We start from the raw sequence: 20,276 nt of genomic DNA on the forward strand, positions 1-20,276 counted from the left end.
GATTTGCGAATATTGAACCACCCTTGCATCACAGGAATAAGTCCTACTTGCTGGTAATAGGTCTTCAAATTTCCTATTTCTTCCTGATTCAGTTTTGGGAGGTTATATGTTTCTAGGAATTTATCCATTTCTTTAGGTTGTCCAATTTGTTGGCATATAATTTTTCATAATACTGTTTTACTTTGTATTTCTGTGACACCACTTATTTCCCATTTCATTTCTGATTTTTTTTTTAATTTTTATCTTTTAATATTTATTTTTTGAGAAAGAGAGCACAAGCAGGGAAGGGACAGAGAGAGAGGGAGACACAGAATCTGATGCAGGTTCCAGGCTCTGAGCTGTCAGTACAGAGCCTGACATGGGGCCTGAACTCACAAACTGAGATCACAATATGAGCCAAAGTCGGACACAACCCACTGAGCCATCCAGGCGCCCTAATTTCTGATTTGAGTCCTCTCTCTCTTCTTTTTCGAAGAGTCTGGCTAAAGGTTTATCAATTCTGTTGATCTTTTCAAACAACCAGCTCCTGGTTTCATTGATCTGTTGGTTTTTTTTTTTTAGTTTCTATTTCATTTCTGCTCTTTTCTTTCCTTCTACTAGCTTTGGGTTTTGTTTTTTCTAGTTCCTTTAGATGTAAGGTTAAGTTGTTTGAGATTTTTCTTCTTGAAGTAGGCCTGTATTGCTATAAACTTCCCTCTTGGCACCACTTTTGTTGTATCTTGAAGATTTTGGACCATTGGTTTTTCATTTTCATTTGTGTCTCTGTAGCTTTTTTTTTTTATTTCCTCTTTGATTTCTTGGTTGATTTATTCATTGTTTAGTATCATGGTATTTAACTTCCATGTGTTTTTGGTCTTTCCAGATTGTTTTCTTATGGTTGATTTCTAGTTCCATAGCATCGTGGTCAGAAAAGATATGTGGTATGACTTCAGTCTTTTTGACTTTTTTTGAGACTTGTTTTGTGGCCTGATATGTGGTCTGTTCTGCAGAATGTTCCATGTGAACCGGAGAAGAATGTGTATTCTGCTGTTTTAGGATGGAATGTTCTGAATATATCTGTTAAATCCATTTAGTCCGATGTGTCACCATTTCCCTAGTGATACTCTGTTTGGATGATCTGTTCATTGATGTAAGTGGGGTGTTAAAAGTCCCCTACTATTATTATTGTATTGATTACTTCCTTTATGTTTGTTATTAACTGTTTAACATATTTGGGTGCTTTCATGTTGGGTACATTAATGTTTACAATTCTTATATCTTATTGGATTGTTTGCTTTATGATTATTGTAGCATCCTTCTTTGTCTCTTGTTGCAGTATTTGTTTTAAAACTATTTTTTCCATCTAAGCATTGCTACCCCAGCTTTCTTTTCACATTCATGTGCATGATAAACGTTTCTCCATCCCTTCACCTTCAGTCTGTTAGTGTCTTTAAGTCTGAAACGAGTGTCTTATAAGCAGTATATAGATGGGTCTTGTTTTTTTATCCATTCTGTCACCCTATGTCTTTTGGAGCATTTAGTCCATTTACATTCAAAGTAATTATTGATAGATATGTACCTTTTGCCATTTTGTTACTTGTTTTATGGTTGCTTTTGTAGTTCTTCTGTGTTCCTTTGTTCCCTTGCTCTCTTCTCTCACGATTAGTTGGCTTTCTATAGTGATATACTTGGATTCCTTTCTCTTTATTTTTTGCATATCTATTACTGGCTTTTGATTTGTGGTTACCATTAGGTTTGTAAATAACATCTTCTGCATATAGCGGTCTGTGTTAAGCTGGTGTTCACTTTAGTTTGAACCACCCTTTACTCCTCTCCCACATTTTAGGTATATGGTGTCATACTTTACATCCTTCTATTTTGTGAGTCCCTTGATTGATTTTTTACAGATATACTTATTTCTACTGCTTTTGTTTCCTACTTTTCATACTCTCACAGTCTTTCCCAAGAGTCCCCTTTAACATTTATAAGGCTGGGTTAGTGGTGATAAATTCCTTATACTTGTTTGTCTGAGAAACTCTTTCTCTCTCCTGTTCTGAATGATAGCCTTGCTGGATAGAGTAATTTTGGCTGCAGATTGTTTTCCTTTCATCACTTTGAATATATCCTGCCACTCCCTTCTTCCCTGTAGTTTCTGCTGAAAAATGAGCTGATAGCCTTATGGGGTTTCCTTTGTATTTGATGTTCTTCTTTTCTCTTGCTGCTTTTAATATCCTCTCTTTATCACCACTTTTTGCCATTTTAATTACCATATGTCTTGGTGTGGACCTGCTGGGTTGATTTTGTTGGACTGTCTCTGTGACTCCTGGATCTGGATTTGTTTCCTTTCTCAGATTCTTGACGTTTTCAGCAGTTATTTCTTCACATAAATTTGCTCTCCCTTTTCTCTTTTCCTTCTGGGATCCTTGCATTGCGAATGTTATTACACTTGACGTGTCACTGGGTTCCCTAAGTCTATTCTCATTTATAACTTGTTTGTCTCTCACCTGCTAATAAGCTCGATTACTTTCCATTACTCTGTCCTCAATGGATATGTTCTTCTGCTTCCTCCATTTATTCTGCCTAGTGTATTTTTAATTTCATTTATTGTGTTCTTCATCTCTGATTGGTTCTTTATGTCCTTGTTAAGGGTCTTACTAATGTCCTCCACTCTTAAGTCCAGTAACTATATGATCATTGCCCTATATTTTCTATCAGGCATGTTGCTTATCTCCATTTCGCGTAGGTCTCTTGCTGTGATTTTGTCCTGTTCTTTTATTTGGGACGTATCCTTCTGCCTCATTTTGTCTCCCTGTCTGTTTCTATGTATTAGGAAAGCCAGCTATGTCTCCTGCTTTTGAAGGCAGTGGCCTTGTGAAGAACAGATCCTGTGTGCCTGCAGGACACCATCCCCTGTTCACCAAAACCTGGCGTTTCAGAGGTGTCTCCTGTGTGTTTGGAGTGCACCTGACTGTTGTGTCTGGGCCACGTTTACCTTCAGTCCCGCTGTCTGCAGTGGCTCTTTGCCTACTCTGGGCGATGTTTGGTCTCTGTGGTGTTAGTGGGCCAGTCTGGTGCCACCTTGGGCTTGAGTTGAGTCACACCAGGCCTTTGTCAGAGATGCAGTAGCACCTAACTGCAGGCTGCTTTCCAGCATTGTCCCCTGTGAAGCTTTCACTGGCGGACAGGGCCTGCAGTCAGATCAGCTTTCTGCCCCCAGCCCACTGCTGGGGCCACATTCTGACCTTCCCCTGTCCCCGGGCAGGAGGTACTCTGGAGCGGTGCTGGCCCCCATTGGGGCTGCTTGCACACAGCCAGGCTTGGGGGTGCTGCTTCTGATGGGCCCCTGCCCTGGAGTGTGTGGATGCACCAAGTGCCCAGGGTGTAGGAGTGTCCGTGTTCTCAAGGTTTGTTGGGTCTCCTGGGGGAGGAGACCACAGCGCTGGCACTGAGGCAGGCCTGGCTGTGGGTGCGGAGGGAAATGGCACCTGCCAGGTCCTTTGTTTTGCGGGTCCCGGAGGGACAGACACCTTTGGGAGACTCCTCCAGGACACGCTCTCACACTGCTGCTTCTATGCTGTATCTCCCCTGGGCTGTTTCTCATGTTGGCTCTTTAAAGGCAGGGGACTCAGTTTCCTCTTGACTTCTCGGCTCTCCCAAAGTTGAGCCTGCTGATTGATTGATTGATTGATTGATTGATTTTAGTTATATATTTTTTAAGTTTATTTACTTATTTTGAGAGACAGAACAAGTGGGGGAGGGGCAGAGAGAGAGAGAGAGAGAGAGAGAGAGAGAGAGAGAATACCAAGCAGGCTCCACACTGTCAGCACAGAGCCTGACACAGGGCTCGACCCCACGAACTGTGAGATCGTGTCCTGAGTCAAAATTGAGACATGCTCAACCGAGCCACCCAGGCGCCCGAGTCTGCTGATTTTTTTAAATTCCAGGTTTTAAGTTTTTCTGATTATAAGAATTCACAAAATTTAGCCTCTCTGGTTTACAAAGCCAGTGTTATGTGGATTTGTCTTCCCGTGCAGGCCCCCCTGTGTGATGGTCTGTTTCTCTCCCCTCTTCTGTGCCAGCAGGTTCCTCCCTCTGTGCACAGCCCCACTTTCATTTAGCTCCCCACCCTGTCTCCATACTCCCTACCCTCTTGGATGTAGCTTCTTCTCTACGTTTATTTGCAGAGTCTGTTCTGCCCATCTTCAGGTCGTTTTCTGGGTTAATAACACTAATGTGAGTCTGGCTGTGTCTGGTTGTGTCCTGGGACGAGGTGAGCTTAGGGTCCTCCTACTGCACCATCTTCCAAATGCAGTTTCTCTGTATTTTAGTAGCACGTGGAATTTCAAGCTTGGTTGGAACTTGGCTTACCTCTCGAGTGTATCACATTTTGGCATTCCCAGATGTTTGATTCATACGCGGATTACTGAATCAGTCTGCAGCAAAGATAGTAGTGATCCGTGTACACTAAGTCTCATTTAAACATAACTTTTACTTGGGACACCTGGGTGGCTCAGTGAGTTAACTGTCCGACTTCAGCTCAGGTCATGATCTTTCAGTTCATGAGTTCAAGCCCCGCATCGGGCCCTGTGCTGTGACAGCTCAGAACCTGGAGCCTATTTAGGCTTCTGTGTCTCCCTCTCACTGTGTCCCTCCCCTGCTTGCACTCTGTCTCTCTCTTTCTCTCTCACAAGTAAATAAACATTAAAAAAAAATTTAAACATAACTTTTACTTAATAAACTAGGGCCTTTTTTTTTTTTTTTTGGATGACTAGAAAACGTGTGAACATTAACAAAAGTTAACTCATTTAGCATTTGTCTCCCTGATAGCTTATGTCTAACTCTGAGTTCATGTTCCATCCAGGGAGGTGGGTTTCTCCTTCATGCATGGTATGAATTTCTAACAGTGATAGTTTATCATTTGTGTAACGGAATTACCTGGGGGACAGGTGAGCTCTCAGTCACTGGAGCTAACGAGGCTGTGGTTGATCACCAACTGACAGAGCTATAGATGGAATCCCTTCCCTGTGGGATAGTAAACATCAAGTCTGGTTCTGTACATGGATGCATTACACTGCAAAAATACAACGATTCTGAAAATCACAGCGGAAATACTTATTGTATAAGTCGGAGCTTCCCAAACTTCCTTGGTCCATGATGCTTAGTGTCTTTCCACAGTATCACTAGACCAAATGTTTTTTTATTATGTTGTAGTTTTTGAGATGTTACCTAACAATTTTTATATGAAGTAGTTAAGTCAAACAACTTACTAGTGGTTCTCAGAGTACATTGCAGATGTCACTGTGTTCCTCTTAAAAACTTAAGGGGCGCCTGGGTGGCGCAGTCGGTTAAGCGTCCGACTTCAGCCAGGTCACGATCTCGCGGTCCGTGAGTTCGAGCCCCGCGTCAGGCTCTGGGCTGATGGCTCGGAGCCTGGAGCCTGTTTCCGATTCTGTGTCTCCCTCTCTCTCTGCCCCTCCCCCGTTCGTGCTCTGTCTCTCTCTGTCCCAAAAATACATAAAAACGTTGAAAAAAAATTAAAAAAAAAAACTTAAAATATTCTGGGGGTGTTGTGATGCTCAGGACACCACAGCTCACAGTTTGGGAACTGTAGCCATACGCAAAAAATGTGTGTATACTCTCTGTGTGTAACTGATCAGGTTTGTATGTATGTAAACAAAGACTGGAAGAAAACAAAGTACAAGTTATGTTTGGCTTATAGATGATTAAAATTTTTTTTACGTTTATTTATTTTTGAGAGACAGAATCAGAGCACAAATGGGGGAAAGACAGAGAGAGAGGGAGACACAGAATCCGAAGCAGGCTCCAGGCTCTAGGCTCTGAGCTGTCAGCACAGAGCCTGATATGGGGCTGAAACTCCCAAACCGTGAGACCTGAGCCAAAGTCAGAAGCTTAACTAACTGAGCCATCCAGGTGCCCCGATTTTAAAATATTTAAGCCCTTTTATTTTTTTTAACGTTTATTTATTTTTGAGACAGAGAGAGACAGAGCATGAATGGGGGAGGGTCAGAGAGAGGGAGTCACAGAATCTGAAACAGGCTCCAGGCTCTGAGCTGTCAGCACAGAGCCCGATGCGGGGCTCGAACTCACGGACCACGAGATCATGACCTGAGCCGAAGTCAGCCGCTCAACTGACTGAGCCACCCAGGAGCCCCTATTTAAACCCTTTTAAATCATGTTTTCCTTCTAATTTATTTCTGATTCTTGGGTCTCTGGGTGCAGTCAAGGCTTGTTCTTAGGTCCTTCCTACAGGAAGGAGCTGGACAGACAAGAGGCTTCTTTTAAGCTCTGGGGCAAGAGTAGTGTGGGAAATTCTACTGCTAAGGAACCCAGCCTTTTGTGATTAAAATTAACTGCGTTCTCTTTTAGGACCATAGGGTGTTTTGGCTGATTACAGGAATTATGTTTATGGGAAGTGGCCTCATCTGGAGGCGTCTGCTGTCATTCCTCGGACGACAGCTCGAAGCTCCTTTGCCTCCTGTGGTATGTGGTGTGGAGAGTCTGGCTCTCAGCAGTGCAGCACAGGGGTCACATCTGGGCTCCCGAGACACACAGCCTGGGCTTACGTGGTCACAGGCTCTGCAACCCTGAACACATCACTTAATTTCTCTAAGCCTCCCTCACTTTCCCCATCTGCCAGTTAAAGTGCTAGTGGGAGAGTTAAATAATAGATGTAAAGTACTTGTTAGCACAGTGCCTGGCACAGTAAACAAGTTAGAAATACTTCTTCTGTGTGCAGCACTGTGACGAGCATTATGTATTTAGACAGATGTTAGCAATTCTGCCGCAGGCTTTGTCATAACCCCAACTGAAATGTAGAAAATGTAGTGTTCTCATCAAGATAAAAGTTTACCCTTTTTCTTCCCCTTCTACTCCTTGTTCACACCAGGAGTAAACACGTAAGATACTGATACAAGTCTTACAGTCCTTCCCTCATGTGGTAGGTAGTTCTCATTTTACTAGGGGCTTTTCTTTTCAGACAGACACCAACTAAAATGATTAATTTCCCTTCTTTATTTAGATGGCCTCTTTACCCAAAAAAACCCTTCAGGCAGACAGAAGCATGGAAATGAAACACAGCTTCCGGCCAGATGGACCCGGATCAAGCAGGAGTGTCCTGACAACCCGGTAGAGACTGGACTATTTTTTTATAGTAGTCACGAGAAACTTCTGATACCTTTATTTTCTTTTATAGAATCAGAGACTTGAAAAAAATCACTGATACTTAAATTATAATGTCTGATAAAAATATTAGGGCACTCACAGTACTAGAACTTAATTGCAAAATACTTGCTTTGTAAAAGGCCAAAATTCTATCTTCCACAAACTGAAAAGGCTGTTTTTAGAGACATGATGTGAGGCATGGAGAGACTGATTTATACATACCCAAAAAGTACAGCCTCACGCCAAGCAAAACCTGAAAACTTGATGAACCCGTGTGATGACACCAGGTAGCAGCTCTTAGGAAGTTCCCAAGAACAAGATTCCCTGTGCTGACTCTCAGGTGACTGGAAAGGTAGGAAAATCTATATTAACCTCAAAACACACTTGGAAAGTTTGTGCTTTAAATCAGTCTTTTCTTGAATTTGCCTCCTTTTTATATAAGGCAAATAAAAATGAAACGATTGAACATCAGCTTACATGGATTCCATTTAATCAAGATTTCACTTTCTTGAACCCTGGAACTATTTTTCTTTGCTTGGATATAACAAAGCCTTTAGAAATAGTGTCAAAAGAAACTATTTCCCTTCTGTTACTTGGTCGTTCCCAGACTTTAGACAGAGGGGTCACCTCGACCACCCCCGAAAAAAAGTGTATATAGCCACCGATGGGCTTCCTAAAACCAAAAGGTGGATAAACTTCAGAATTTTGTCTACAGTCAGGTTGGGATTCAAAACTGTGGCTATTTGTAAGTCTCAAAATTGCTATCCTACTTCCCATCTTAACTACCATTTTTATATTTTATGGAGGTTAGTTATGCAGAACATTATAGCTTTCCTTCCCTTCAAAAGTGACATGGAAGATTCCAGAGAGTCCAGAGCAGCTCTTGTACTCCAAAGAACAAATATGCCAGTGATGTTGGGGTCACCTGATACAATAGGATGTCATATGGGGAAGTTTAGGAGTCCGTTTACCAAGTGGTTTGGGGATAGCTCCTGGAACAGTATTTTTATTCCTAATTTGAAAGAAAACGGATGAAGTTGTCAATTTTCCCCACTCCCAGGTGTGGTTACAGGAGGCCTTCAAAGGTGGAAGATAGAATGGCAGGAGCTGTGGCCTGAGCTCAGGGCCGAGTGGCCCCCAAGTACGCTCTGTGGTGTGGGTGTTGGAACATGGATAGACGTGGCTCTCTAGTGTCCTAAATCTGTGTGGTGGTTTTCAAGACAAAGTCTCTCTGATAATCCTTAGATTTCACAGGACACTCTTTGGCCCACCTCAGAGCACCTGCTGCTGGTCTTGTGCTATCACTGTAAAGTAGGTTATAAACATTAACTGTGACAGGGGAAGAATTGAAAGCCCAGAGGACTTTGATTTGACTGAGATCAGACACAATTGAATTTTGGTCTTTTTCCTCTTGGTGTGACTTAGTTTGCAGACTTGGGTAAAATAATTTTTTTGATGAGTCCCATCTCGTCAATAAAAGGGAAATGGCAATTACCTCCTTAGTCTGCAGAGAAGTCACTGATGGTTTATCAGGTTCTCTAAGGTGCTCACATCAAGGAGGATTTCAAAAATGTCAGCTAGCTCTGCTTAGCGGACAGTAAGTAATAAGATGGCCTACACTGAAAATTACAAAGTTCAGTGGTTTTAAATTTTGAAACAGACTGAGCACATAAACTTCTGTAAATAAAACGGTAATACCAAATACTTGGTTACGTAAGCAAGCAGTCTTATCGCCTGTTTAACAAGTTCAAGGAACAATATTCTTCAGACTGTCCATTTTTGGAAGGCAGAAAATAGCATCCTAAAATGACATCTGAACACTCGCTTTATTCTTGATAAACCGATTGTGATGAATAACCACTAAATAAAAAGATAGTGGGGAGTCATTCTAAGAGTTGTACACAGCTTTATTTTTTGGAATTGCAATGTTAAACGCACTTTAAGTGGTACCTGTGGAGGTGGGCTAATGGATGGTGCCTGGACTGGGGCATTCAGAGATCTGAGTTTATTCTAAGACCCACTTCATATCTTTCTAGATCTGCAGTACAAAGGCATAAAACCATTCTGATCTCGAAGCAAGTTGTTACATATACATAGAAAAACAGACCACAAGTATGTACATGTTTTGATATCTTGAAATAAAGGTAACTGAGTTAAATTATTAAGTTCAGATTTGTGTTAATGAGAGCTTAAAACCCTACAAGATGTTTCCATTTCTGTTACGGATTTCAGAATCCATGCTGAGAACTACAGTTAGTGGAGTGAAAACGTAACCACATAACGCATTGGACTCTGTGCCAGGTTGACCTCCGACAGTAGGAATACAAATTAGCACTTGTGAATATGGCTAAATGTCCTATATAAAATCCTACCCAAAAACTTGCCTCCAACCTTATACATTTTAACCTTCTCTGCCTGGTGCTTGCTATCTGGTATGTTTAGGCATTAAGAAGAATGTAAGTCGTTAGGGCCTGTGTTGAAACACGATCATTATCAGTGAAGCATGGACGTCTTCCGAGGTGCTGGCAGCATAAAGGAACCCACGCTTGTAAGGAAAGGTCCAGTACTAGACAGGCGTCCGTTCTGCACTCAGACTTCTCAACTTGTATTACAGTCAACTAATTTCTGGGCCCTAAAGATGAATTTCCCTTAAACTAAAAAGAATAATTCACATAAGTAGAACTAGCAATAATTGTTACCCAAATGAAACCAAATGGTATTTGTGCTTTTTGCTGTTCCCTAGGGAACCATGCAGATGGCCTGCCTCTCTTTAGGAAAGGGGACAGTCACAGGACTCATCCAGAGGTGACTTTGTGTCCTGTTTCCCTGTATGTGCTCACAATTAACTCTAGTAGCTTTCCCTAGATTTCTAATTCAACTTTTACTCTTCTGCTGGACTCCTTCTTTGGACCAGTCTCTACTCTGCCTCTAGAGAAGCTGGGTTCTTGTCATTACTTCTCCCTGCACTTTTAGTACCTTTCACTAGTGTGCTTCCCTGTTACAGGATCAGTAGTAATGGTTTCTCACATTTTTAGTGAAGCTAAAACCCTGGGGTAGATTCCTTTCCCTTAACTATGCCACACTGCAGGACTGGTGGATGAAATCTGCTAAAACCAGCCCAGAAACAAGAGAGACCAAGGCCTGCTTCTCTGCCTGGTCCCTTGCAGTGGCCGCTGGCTCAGGCCAGATCTCTTCTCTCTACATAGTTTGTACCAACTCAGTGCGACAGCAGCTCCTCTTGGGAGGTCCTAGAACAAGTGGAAAGTCACTAGACGCCACAGTTAGGACAGCCACTTCTACAAAAGCATTTGAGGGCACTAAAAGGTAAGGAGGTTTTAGTCTTGTATTTATCCTTCACTATACAAAACACTGAAAATGAAATAATCCTCCCAAGAAGGGACCAAATCAGTTACAGCAGGTGCCTTTACAGTTGTGAGGTTATCCTTCACCCCCTTACTTTTCACTATACTAGTTCTCTAATTTGTTTTCCTATATACTACACTATTTCACTTTGATTGGAATGGGTCACCGTTTTTAAAAGGAAATTTTTAGGACCAATTGTGATAGAGAACCGCAGAGAGGTCTTTGCAGGCATCAGAAAGACGTAGCTAGTCCTGTGAAGAGGAGAGACATCATACAAAGGTCTGAGCACAGGCAGTAAGTCAGGAATAAGTTTAAATGCAAGGGAAGCAAGGACTGAAACTCTGGAAGAGGAGGGGACCTGGCTCACCAGAGTCCCTGTCACCGTCTACTGCATCGTCGTCCCAGACGGGGACATTTCCACTCCCAGGAGCCCCGCCCCCACCAGGAACGCTCCCCCTGGAGATGACTGGGCACAAGAGACGGACGCAGAGGAGGACAGCCTTTAGTCTAGGCCAAGGCTGTAGACGTGAAGTGCCCCAGAGAGTCGGGCTCCCAAAGAGCTCCTTCCAGCAGCAACGACAACTTGATTCTGCAGAGGACACAAAACATTTTGATGATTCATAATGCCTTTAGTTTCTGCCATAATCCAGGCATCACGTTATGCTCTGGTGATAAAACGTTGTTTAAATCCCACATTCTCAGATCTGTAGGTTCAGAAAACCAGGGCTGAGGAAGTTCCATCCCTTCTCTGGGGGCAGGCCCTGCTGCTTGAACCAGTTTCGGAACCGTCCTTCAGAAGTGTCTTCAAAGCCTGCAGCCAGTGTTGAGCTGTTTTCCCTGGGGGCAGGTCTACCTGCTGGGAGCCTGGACTCGATGATCCTAAACCCAGGCTGGCCAGGGTCCAGCCAGCCAGAGCAGGGAGTGACCGCGAAACGGCCAAACCTCCTGTGAAAAGTTCTACTGATTTGATTTTGAGAACTACAGATGGAATCCAGAAGTAATAATGGTTACAGTTCCTGACCCCTTACCGCGTTCCCTCTTACCACACTGCCCTTTGCTGTTTTATACCCTGGTGTCAAAAGGAAAAATGAAAATCTTGCCTTCCTCTTATTTATGGAAGTATTTACTTGATGTGCCCGTAGTTTAGTTTTGTAGTTGAGCTTGGTCTCCATTTCACACCTTCCTTTCCTGCCTCCTGTCCCGCTAGTCAACCTCCTCCTGGTTCCTGGCAGCTCACCTTCCCTGGCTCCTGCTATCTGACTGCCTTTGGCTCTTAGCATACGTGGGCCTGTGTTACCGGGCACATTTCCACCTAGACGGTAAGCACCTGCGTGCAGGAACCAGACATCAGGTTTGCGTGCTTCTCCGGGGCGCCGTATGACACAGCGCGGCCAAGGCTCACCTGTGCGCCCCGTCCTGACTCTGGCTTCACGCTCTCGCGTCTTCAGACTCCCAACCCGAGTCTCCGTAAACCACCACTCTGACCAGCCTCAGGTGGTCCGTGTCCATCTCTAAGCTGCTCCCATGCTGCCATCCCAGGTGTGTGTTGTGCAGGTGAGGGGGGGGGGTTGGTGTGTGCAGCGCATTCAGTGTTCACCCCAGGGGAATGGTCGTTACCAAAGAGAACGTGCAGCGTTGTACGCAGTCAACCCTAACTTACTTCTAGATGATCTGTACCACTCCTCAGGTGGCAGAAGGGATGCTGGGTATGTGATTCTTACATAATACATGGGTTCTTGATAACGTCTAACTTTCAGAAAATGCATTTTAAATGCAAGCCAAGCTTATGACACATTCTGTCACCAGACATTCTGAGAATCCTCCCATAAACTTCATCTCTTTTTCTGGATAACCCTAAACTTTTACTTAACCAGGCTTGACTATATAGATGGTAAAGCAAGAGCCATCTGAACTGGTGGCCACCCGAGAGCAGTTTCACTAAACGGCAATAAGCTGGAGGTCACCCACCCTGCCACACTCCACGATCTACGAAGGCCTCCCATCCCCCCGTTAGTACTGGTCAGACTTTCAGACTATGCTTTAGCCTTAATCCTGTCAACTTCCCACGTGTATCAATCTAGTTTCTCTCTCTCCAAGCTCACACAGTTCTGTAGAACGTCCTCTCCTAAATGAATGAATGGGTTCGGTACTTTAGCTTTATAATTGAAGATAAAACTCTTTAACTGCTGTACCCATTAAAATCCAAAATGTGCATACCTTTTGGTCTAAGAATATCATTAGCAGCACAATTAGTTTCTTGTAATGGTTAGAGAGAGGGAGAGAGAATTCCAAGCAGGCTCCATGCTGTCAGCACGGAGGCTGACACAGGGTTTGATCTCCCCAACTGTGAGATCATGACCTGAGCCCAAATCAAGATCGTCAGATGCTTAACTGAGCCACCCAGGCACCCTGAGGCTTGCACAATTCTATAAAAATGGAAATAACGGAGAAAGGGAACCAAATAAAACCAATACGATGCAGCCCTTGAAAAGACCCCAACAGCTCCATGTGTATTGGTCTGAGAAGAGCCATCAGATGCTGTAGAGCACATGGAGGTGACGAGGCCGGGCAGGTAGAGTGCGCGCACGTTTACGTGTTTGTCCCGGAATCTGGGCGAAACCGTGCCAGCATATTAACAGTGGTTATCTGCCATGGCGGGGTTTGCAAACTCTCTGAAAGGGCCAAGATGATGACCTCGGTCTCTGGGACAGCCAATCGCCCACCATTGCATTACAGTAGCTGCCACAGAGACACGGGAGCAGGAATGTGTTCTGATACAACTAGGGACGCTTCATACAAGTCTCAGGTGTCACCCAGCCACTTAAACTGTAATAATCATTTTTAGCTCATGGCCTGTACAAAAACTAGTCCCACAGGCTGTAATTTGCCAGCCCAGCCCTGAGGGTTGAATGGGAAAGTGAGGAGATTGTGTATGGACGTTATTTCCTTTTTCGTGTTCCTCTTTTTCAAATACAATCTTTTAGATGAAAGACCACCCCCCCCCCCACCGCCCCAGCCTTAGGATATAAACGGCCAAAGGACAGTCTTCATACCCACCTTGTTTTTCGACCTCACGGTAATCACGGAGCTCCCAAACCTTGAACTTGCCTGTAAAGCAGTGTCTGTTAATGGTCTTTTGAAAACATACTGTAATATCTTATCAGTTTAAAATAAGGGAAAGGGCGCACTTCTGTGGTTTCTCTTTCTTCATTCCTTCAGGAGGTACTTACTTCAGGAGAAATCAGTACATACTGAGCCTGAAAGGAAGGGGAGAGAAGGGAGACTTGTGTTACTGTCAATGCAGGTTTTAACCACTCATCCTGAAGCCCCATGCTCACATCTACATTCTGGAGAAGTCCTCAACTCGTGCATGCCCTTTGACACCAGAAATTCCACTCACAGGAGTGTAGCTCAAGAAGACAGATGGACAGAAATGTTCATATATGGATACTTATATCCTTATTTATAACCGTGAAATGAAATGGACTGAGGGACTAACAGTCCCTCAAATAACGTCTACGTAAACTATGGTGTGTCCACAGATAAAACAGGCAGCCAGGAAGTCCACTGTATGAGAATAGAAGGCATGGAGAAATGTTAACTACGTTGGCAGGGAAGACCAGATCAAGTTACAAAATTGTGGACAAGATGATCACGGCTGTTAATAAGCCCTATCCACACACACACTGTAACGGTGAAGAGTGTCCTAAAGAATCAGCTCCTGGTGCAGGGCCCTGGCCTGCCCTCTCCTAGCACCCTGACCTGGTGCGCCTTCCTCACGGACATTCAATGTCTTCATCTAGCACAGTACCCACATAGTAGCTTGGAGGTGGCTTGAGGAAGTAGCGGTGAGGGAGACAGATCTATCAAGTGTTAACGCAGTGCCAAGTACAGAGTAAGCGCACAATAAATGGGAACCGTTAAGCTGAGAGAAAAGCATACCAGAAGGATACACCTCAGAAGGTTAACAGAAGGCATCGTCTCTGCACAGTGCAAATCTAGGCAGAGGATTCGTACCACTTGTGTTTTCTAAAATTTTTACAATGAACTGTACTTTTGCAATTAAATAAGGTTGTTTAAATTTAAAAATGGTGTTTTAGGCCCAGGCAACTTAAAAAAAACCCACCTGAGAAAAGGGATGAACAGGAAGCAGTGAACAGGAAACAAAAGGGGGCGTTTTGATGGAATCCCAGGGGGCTGCTGTGGGCCCTAACCAAGCGAGGCAGGCTGGGACCAGAACGAGCAGGACCCTACGTCCAACTGGACTTGAGCTACAGCGGCAAGTAGACGTGGAGGAAGGCAGGGCTGCTCGGGCCTATGCCACACAGGCAAGTGATTGTGCCCTGACCGCCAGACAGCTCAGAAACCGTCAGAGTTGCGCAGTGGACACGATGTCACAAGGCATCCGCAGGTAGCCGCCTTTCCCAGCGTAGCCTAGGATTCCACACGGGCCCACGTTACCTTTTCCTCAGGACATGGAGCTGCCCAGGATTTGCATCTGCCCGTCATGTCGCCAAAGGTGGTCTGTTTGCCATTGTAGACGTACACCCGGCCATCTTCCCCTCCCAGCAGCCCGGACGTGATGTCTGTTATCCGCAGTGGGGCTGCCACGAGGATTTCATCTGCAGACAACAGAAATCAGAACTGGGTCCTAACCCAACCCCCCGCAAGTCCCATGAGCACATCCCCTAAATCGTCTACCCGGTTTCATCCCAGCACAGTCAAGGCTCTGGTCCCCAGTCAATCATTCCTGGACAACAACTGACGTGCATGGCTCTCATGTTACCACCTTCAAGAAGCAGAACTTTCTCTTGGCTCTGGTCTTACCGAGCTCTAAAATCTACCTAAAGGCCTTGGGTCACTGAGCTGTCGATGCTAGGGGCAGAGCCTAGATGACCCAGTTTGGGGGCTGGTCTGATGACTGGGGAGCCAGTTCTTGGCCAGAGGCCCTGTTCCTCTCCTACCTAAGCCGTCGCCATCCAGGTCACTCAAGTGCAGAATGCCACCGAATCGGGAGAAGCGGCGGTCTCCGCTGAAGGTGCCGAGCAGAGGCGGCTGCGTGTCCAGCGTCAGTTCATACATCCGACCGGTTCCACCCTGGTGCAAGGTCATGGTCAGGAACGCCATCTTAGACTTCTCATCTGAAACAAACCAGGGCATGGTGTCTACTGCCATCACAGGAATGAAGAGAAAATGTAAAGCGCTGAATAGAGTCCTGTCCTCTTCAGTCTTTTGTACCTTGAGTGACACAACTGCTCAGAATCCCATGGGACTGGGGGGGGGGGGGGGAGGTTAGCGCTGACCAACGGTGGCCATGAGGAGACCAAACACTGGGTAGGCTCAGTGATGTCCCATCAGACAGGTCTGACCCTTGCAATACATTCTCCGTACAACCATCTTTTTTTACATCACAAACTTCCTGTGAGATACACGGTCTAAATTCTTCACGAGGCCTTCTGCGGGCTCAGGAGGCCTTAGAGAATCGGCTACTTACAGCTCTAGTGTTTGGGGGCCACGTCCCCCTTCTCACCCACACGTCACCCATCACAGATTTAAACCACAGCCCATTCTATTTCTTAAGTCTGGGCCTCTGAACATGATGTGCTGTCTGCCTGGAACCGGCATCCTTCCCCCACACCCCTCTGCCGGCCGACTCTGTGCTTCTGGAACGCGGCCCTGCTCTCGCCTCTGCTGCAAAGCCTTCTCTTCCCTCCCGTGTGTGGCCACAACACGCTGTGCCTGCTGCTTCCCGTGCCCCTCGCAGGGGAGCCTCGCTTCTGTTCACCGGGCCTCTCCTGCACCTGGCTGTCAGTTCCATAAACAATGGGACCGTGACTTAGTCACACAATGTGCTTAGAAACACGTTGCTTGGTTCAGTGCACGTATGGGATGGATGGTTTTTAAATGGGTGAATATTGAACAGTTTTTAAACAAAGCTAGAATTTCTCCTATATAGATCATCTGGAACACAACCATTTCAGAAATAAGTACCTTCTCAAAAACAACAATGGCATCTGTCGGTTGGGGTTACTGGTCCTGGGAGGCTTACGATGACCCAGGCAACGCGTCCATGAACAGGTACAATCTTGTGTCAGTGTCTTAGTATTGTGTGTAGAACTGACTACAGTAAAACCTTGGATTGCAAGTAACTTGTTCTGCGAGTGTTCTGAAAGACTAGCAAACATTGCTAATAAGTTTTAACCTGATCAATGAGCGATGTCTTTTACAATGAGTCATATATGACCCTGAATGTCACATGACCACAGCTGAGCCACTGGTTCTTGAAATTCGCTTTGATGTACGAGTGCTTTGGATTACAAGTGTGTTTCCGGAATGAATTATGCTTGCAAACCAAGGTTGTACCGTATTTTCTTGGACAGCCTTCCCTCATGCCCTGTTCATAGCCAGCTGTCAACTAGAACCAACTGAAAGCTCAAAGCAGAGCCAAGAATAGCGGTGGGAATAACAGCGAGGACAAAAAGGAAACAGCCAGCACTTTGAAAGGCTCAGCAATCTGGGCTCTTGAACATAAAGGTACAACCTGACCCAGAACAATATTCCCAAGAGGACGGTGTTTCCATAAACTACAACCGCTAAAATTCAGGGTGAAAGCCCAAAGTATGAAGAAACGTCAAAACGAGAGGACATTCTTCCGCCCTTCTGCTTCCTGAAGGGACTGGAGCTCCCTGGGGTCACAGAACACAGTAATGCCGGGAGCTCTGGCCACAGGGAGGAGGACGAAGTGCCTGCCTGCAGGGGCGGGGGACAAATGTGGCTTCTCCCTCTGGCTCTGCCTGCCTGCAGGGTGGGCATATCATGCTGGTTTTGCTTCTCGTGGGATGCACACAGCCGGGTCTGCCTTCTAGATGCACTCCTGAGTCCACGCCTCTGCCGCTCGTACTGCAGGCCAGGTGTGATGGCCTGCAGACCCAAACTCTCTCTCGGAGAAGTCACCCCATGGTCACTTTGTGGGCCAAGGTCAGAAAAGCCTGAATGTGGCTGCCCATCCAGACCACATTCTCCAACCCAGTTTTTAGAAGACACATATTTTGATAGGAATGATTCATGAGTCCACTTCTCAAATGGCTCCAAGTGCAGAAGGTTGGGGGAGGGGAAGCAGTGATTAGCACTTCCAAAACTCTTACTTTTTATCATAGTCACAATTTCAGCACCGTGTTGCTTTCAAGTCTCAGAATTTGAAAAGGACTCAAAAATCAGCAAGCCATGAAGACATGGGAGAACCTTAATGCAGAATGTGCACAATGCATAAAGAAGCCAGTCCAAAAAGGTTGCGTACTAGGATCCCAACTGTATGTCATTGTAGAGAAAGCAAAGCCATGGAGAGGTAGAAAGATCACTGGTTCGCCAGGAGCTAGGAGGGAAGATGGATGAAGAGGTGGGCACAGAGGATTCCTAGGGCAGTGAAACTATAATGGATACAGGTCCTACGTTTGTCCAAGCCCATGGAATATTCAGCACAAAAAGTGAATTTTAATGTAAACCATAACCTGGGTTCTAATGGTGGGTCCGTGTAGGTCCATCAGGTATAACAGATGCACAGTCTGGTGCAGAAGACAGCAGGGCCCACAGTTCGTGTGGGGGGGGGGCAGGAGGGGGTTACGGGAAATCTCTGTACTTTCTACTCAATTTTGTTGTAAACCTAAAACTGCTCTAAAAAAGTCTATAAAGGATTCAGATACTTTAAATTTTTGGCCATTCCAAATACCTCATTTCTGATAGATGGTAACTAGAACTTCCAAGGGTCATGTCATAATGTGTACGTTATATACACCTGAAACATTTTTTTTTTTTTAATTTTTTTTTCAACGTTTATTTTTATTTTTGCGACAGAGAGAGACAGAGCATGAACAGGGGAGGGGCAGAGAGAGAGGGAGACACAGAATCAGAAACAGGCTCCAGGCTCCGAGCCATCAGCCCAGAGCCTGACGCGGGGCTCGAACTCCCGGACCGCGAGATCGTGACCTGGCCGAAGTCGGACGCTTAACCGACTGCGCCACCCAGGCGCCCCTGAAACATTTTTCCATAAAATAAATTTTAAAATACTTCATCTTCAGGTTGATGCAAATTAAATAGTGGCTTACAATACACATTTTAAGCAAGAGGGAAAAAAACAAACCCAAGGTTATGTTTCAGTATTTCTGCATCTGTTATTTGAATAACAAAAGTAATCCAGCAGACCTTGGGTTTTTTTAAAAGGGATAGATCAGGGTCAGGGGTGAAAGTTTTTTTAAACACACAAGTGTTTTAGTCACTTCTCAAGACTAAGTTCACTTACTGTGACAGCAGAACACACAGCTGTCGTAACACACGGGTGTGTCCCTGCAGCTGGACCCCTGCACGAACCACAGGAATGGGGACACCACTTTGCGATGTGGCTCAACACTTGCGACTCAAACTATGAATCATGTTACTTCCGGTGGCTGACTTTCCGGACTACCGTGAAACAGTCAAAACTAGAAGTGTCAGACTTGGGAATGCCAGGATTTTTTACATATCATTCATTACAAAAGGTGTGGAAAACACCCCCAAAAAAGTATAGTGAAGTTGTACAATGCATCTGTTTCTTTCTGGAGATTGACACCCGTAGACGTGTTAAACAAAATGGAGATTGTTATGGATTATGAAATTTTATACCCACTTAAGCCATTTCTAATTTTTTGCTATTATAATTAACACTGTGAGAAAGATCTTTCCCTGCAGCTCTGAAATAACTTTCTGAGAGCAGATTCTTAGAGACTATCCATACAGCATCCAAGGGAATGAGTATCTTTAAGGCTTTTGCCATTTAACCAAACCTTTGCAGAAGGGCTATATCAGTTCACATCTCAGCAGCACTGTGTGAGTGCCCACCTCCTCTCAACCCCTTTCAATACTGAAAACGCTTCGTAGGTCATCAACACCCTAAAGTCCCCACTGAATATTTAAGCCGTTCATTGTGGCCACGTTCTGAACCAAAGATTCTGCTGAGCCAGAGACAGAGCCCAGGGTGAAGGGGACAGGCCCGACAGGGTCAAGCTCCAGACCACCAGCATCTGGTGAGGACATCCAGTTGTTCCAAGTTAGGTGACCCTGTACCACAGAGCCGTGATTCCCATCTACACCGAAGCACTCCCGTGAGCCCCCGGGAGATGCAGATATGCTGACCCTTGGAAGGGAACACAGTGACGCTGTCTGCCGTCCACATGAACTACCTGTTGGAGGCAGTTCATGGTTTTCACACTAGTTCCCTAGGATCCTTTGAGTGGCATCATATCTTTGCCAACTGGGATTTTAGGGGTTATAATAAAGTGCAGGTACCACGAGAAAATCCGTGTGGATTAAAAATGAGCGTGGTCATGGCTAATCTGATTCCAGGTTTCAGAAGCTGTACAGCAACCAAAAGGAGCCAAGTTCTTAGGACGTAAATACAGCACGTGCCACACGGGCAACCACACGGGGCCCCAGGCTTGGCTTGATGCTTTCCAGTCACCCGCCTAAAATTCTGAATAATTTGTAACAAAGGCCTCCACATTTTCGTCTCATACCAGGACTCACAAATAATGTGGGTGAAATACAGACAAAATAGAAGTAAAAAATAGGTAAATCTGGGGTGCCTGGATGGCTCAGTCGGTTAAGCAACCAACTCTTGATTTCAGGTCAGGTCATGATCTCACAGTTCATGGGTTCGAGCTCCGCGTCGGGCTCTGTGTTGACTGTGCAGAGGCTGCTTGGGATGCTCTCTCTCTGTCTCT

The 20,276-nt window shown here is 45.1% G+C and overlaps 2 protein-coding genes across 2 annotated transcripts in view; one reads left to right on the forward strand and one right to left on the reverse strand.

The window, feature by feature from the left end:
- Positions 1 to 9,319, forward strand: part of MRS2 (magnesium transporter MRS2) — a 34,500-nt gene extending 25,181 nt beyond the window's left edge. The window contains exons 10-11 of the mRNA XM_047102611.1: positions 6,367 to 6,480; positions 7,019 to 9,319. Of these exons, the coding sequence (XP_046958567.1) occupies positions 6,367 to 6,480; positions 7,019 to 7,129 (225 nt within the window). The 3' untranslated portion in view covers positions 7,130 to 9,319. The remainder of the gene's footprint in view (positions 1 to 6,366; positions 6,481 to 7,018) is intronic.
- A 15-nt stretch (positions 9,320 to 9,334) lies between these two features.
- The window catches only part of GPLD1 (glycosylphosphatidylinositol specific phospholipase D1), a 64,152-nt gene continuing 53,210 nt past the window's right edge, over positions 9,335 to 20,276 (reverse strand). The window contains exons 21-25 of the mRNA XM_047102610.1: positions 15,489 to 15,665; positions 14,986 to 15,146; positions 13,755 to 13,781; positions 13,582 to 13,632; positions 9,335 to 11,113 (exon numbers count right to left, since the gene is read on the reverse strand). Of these exons, the coding sequence (XP_046958566.1) occupies positions 11,027 to 11,113; positions 13,582 to 13,632; positions 13,755 to 13,781; positions 14,986 to 15,146; positions 15,489 to 15,665 (503 nt within the window). The 3' untranslated portion in view covers positions 9,335 to 11,026. The remainder of the gene's footprint in view (positions 11,114 to 13,581; positions 13,633 to 13,754; positions 13,782 to 14,985; positions 15,147 to 15,488; positions 15,666 to 20,276) is intronic.

Source organism: Lynx rufus, unplaced genomic scaffold (genome assembly GCF_022079265.1).
Source record: "Lynx rufus isolate CCGP_SWC_20201006 ecotype Redwood Valley unplaced genomic scaffold, mLynRuf1.p SCAF_6, whole genome shotgun sequence".
Classification (NCBI taxonomy): Eukaryota; Metazoa; Chordata; class Mammalia; order Carnivora; family Felidae; genus Lynx; species Lynx rufus.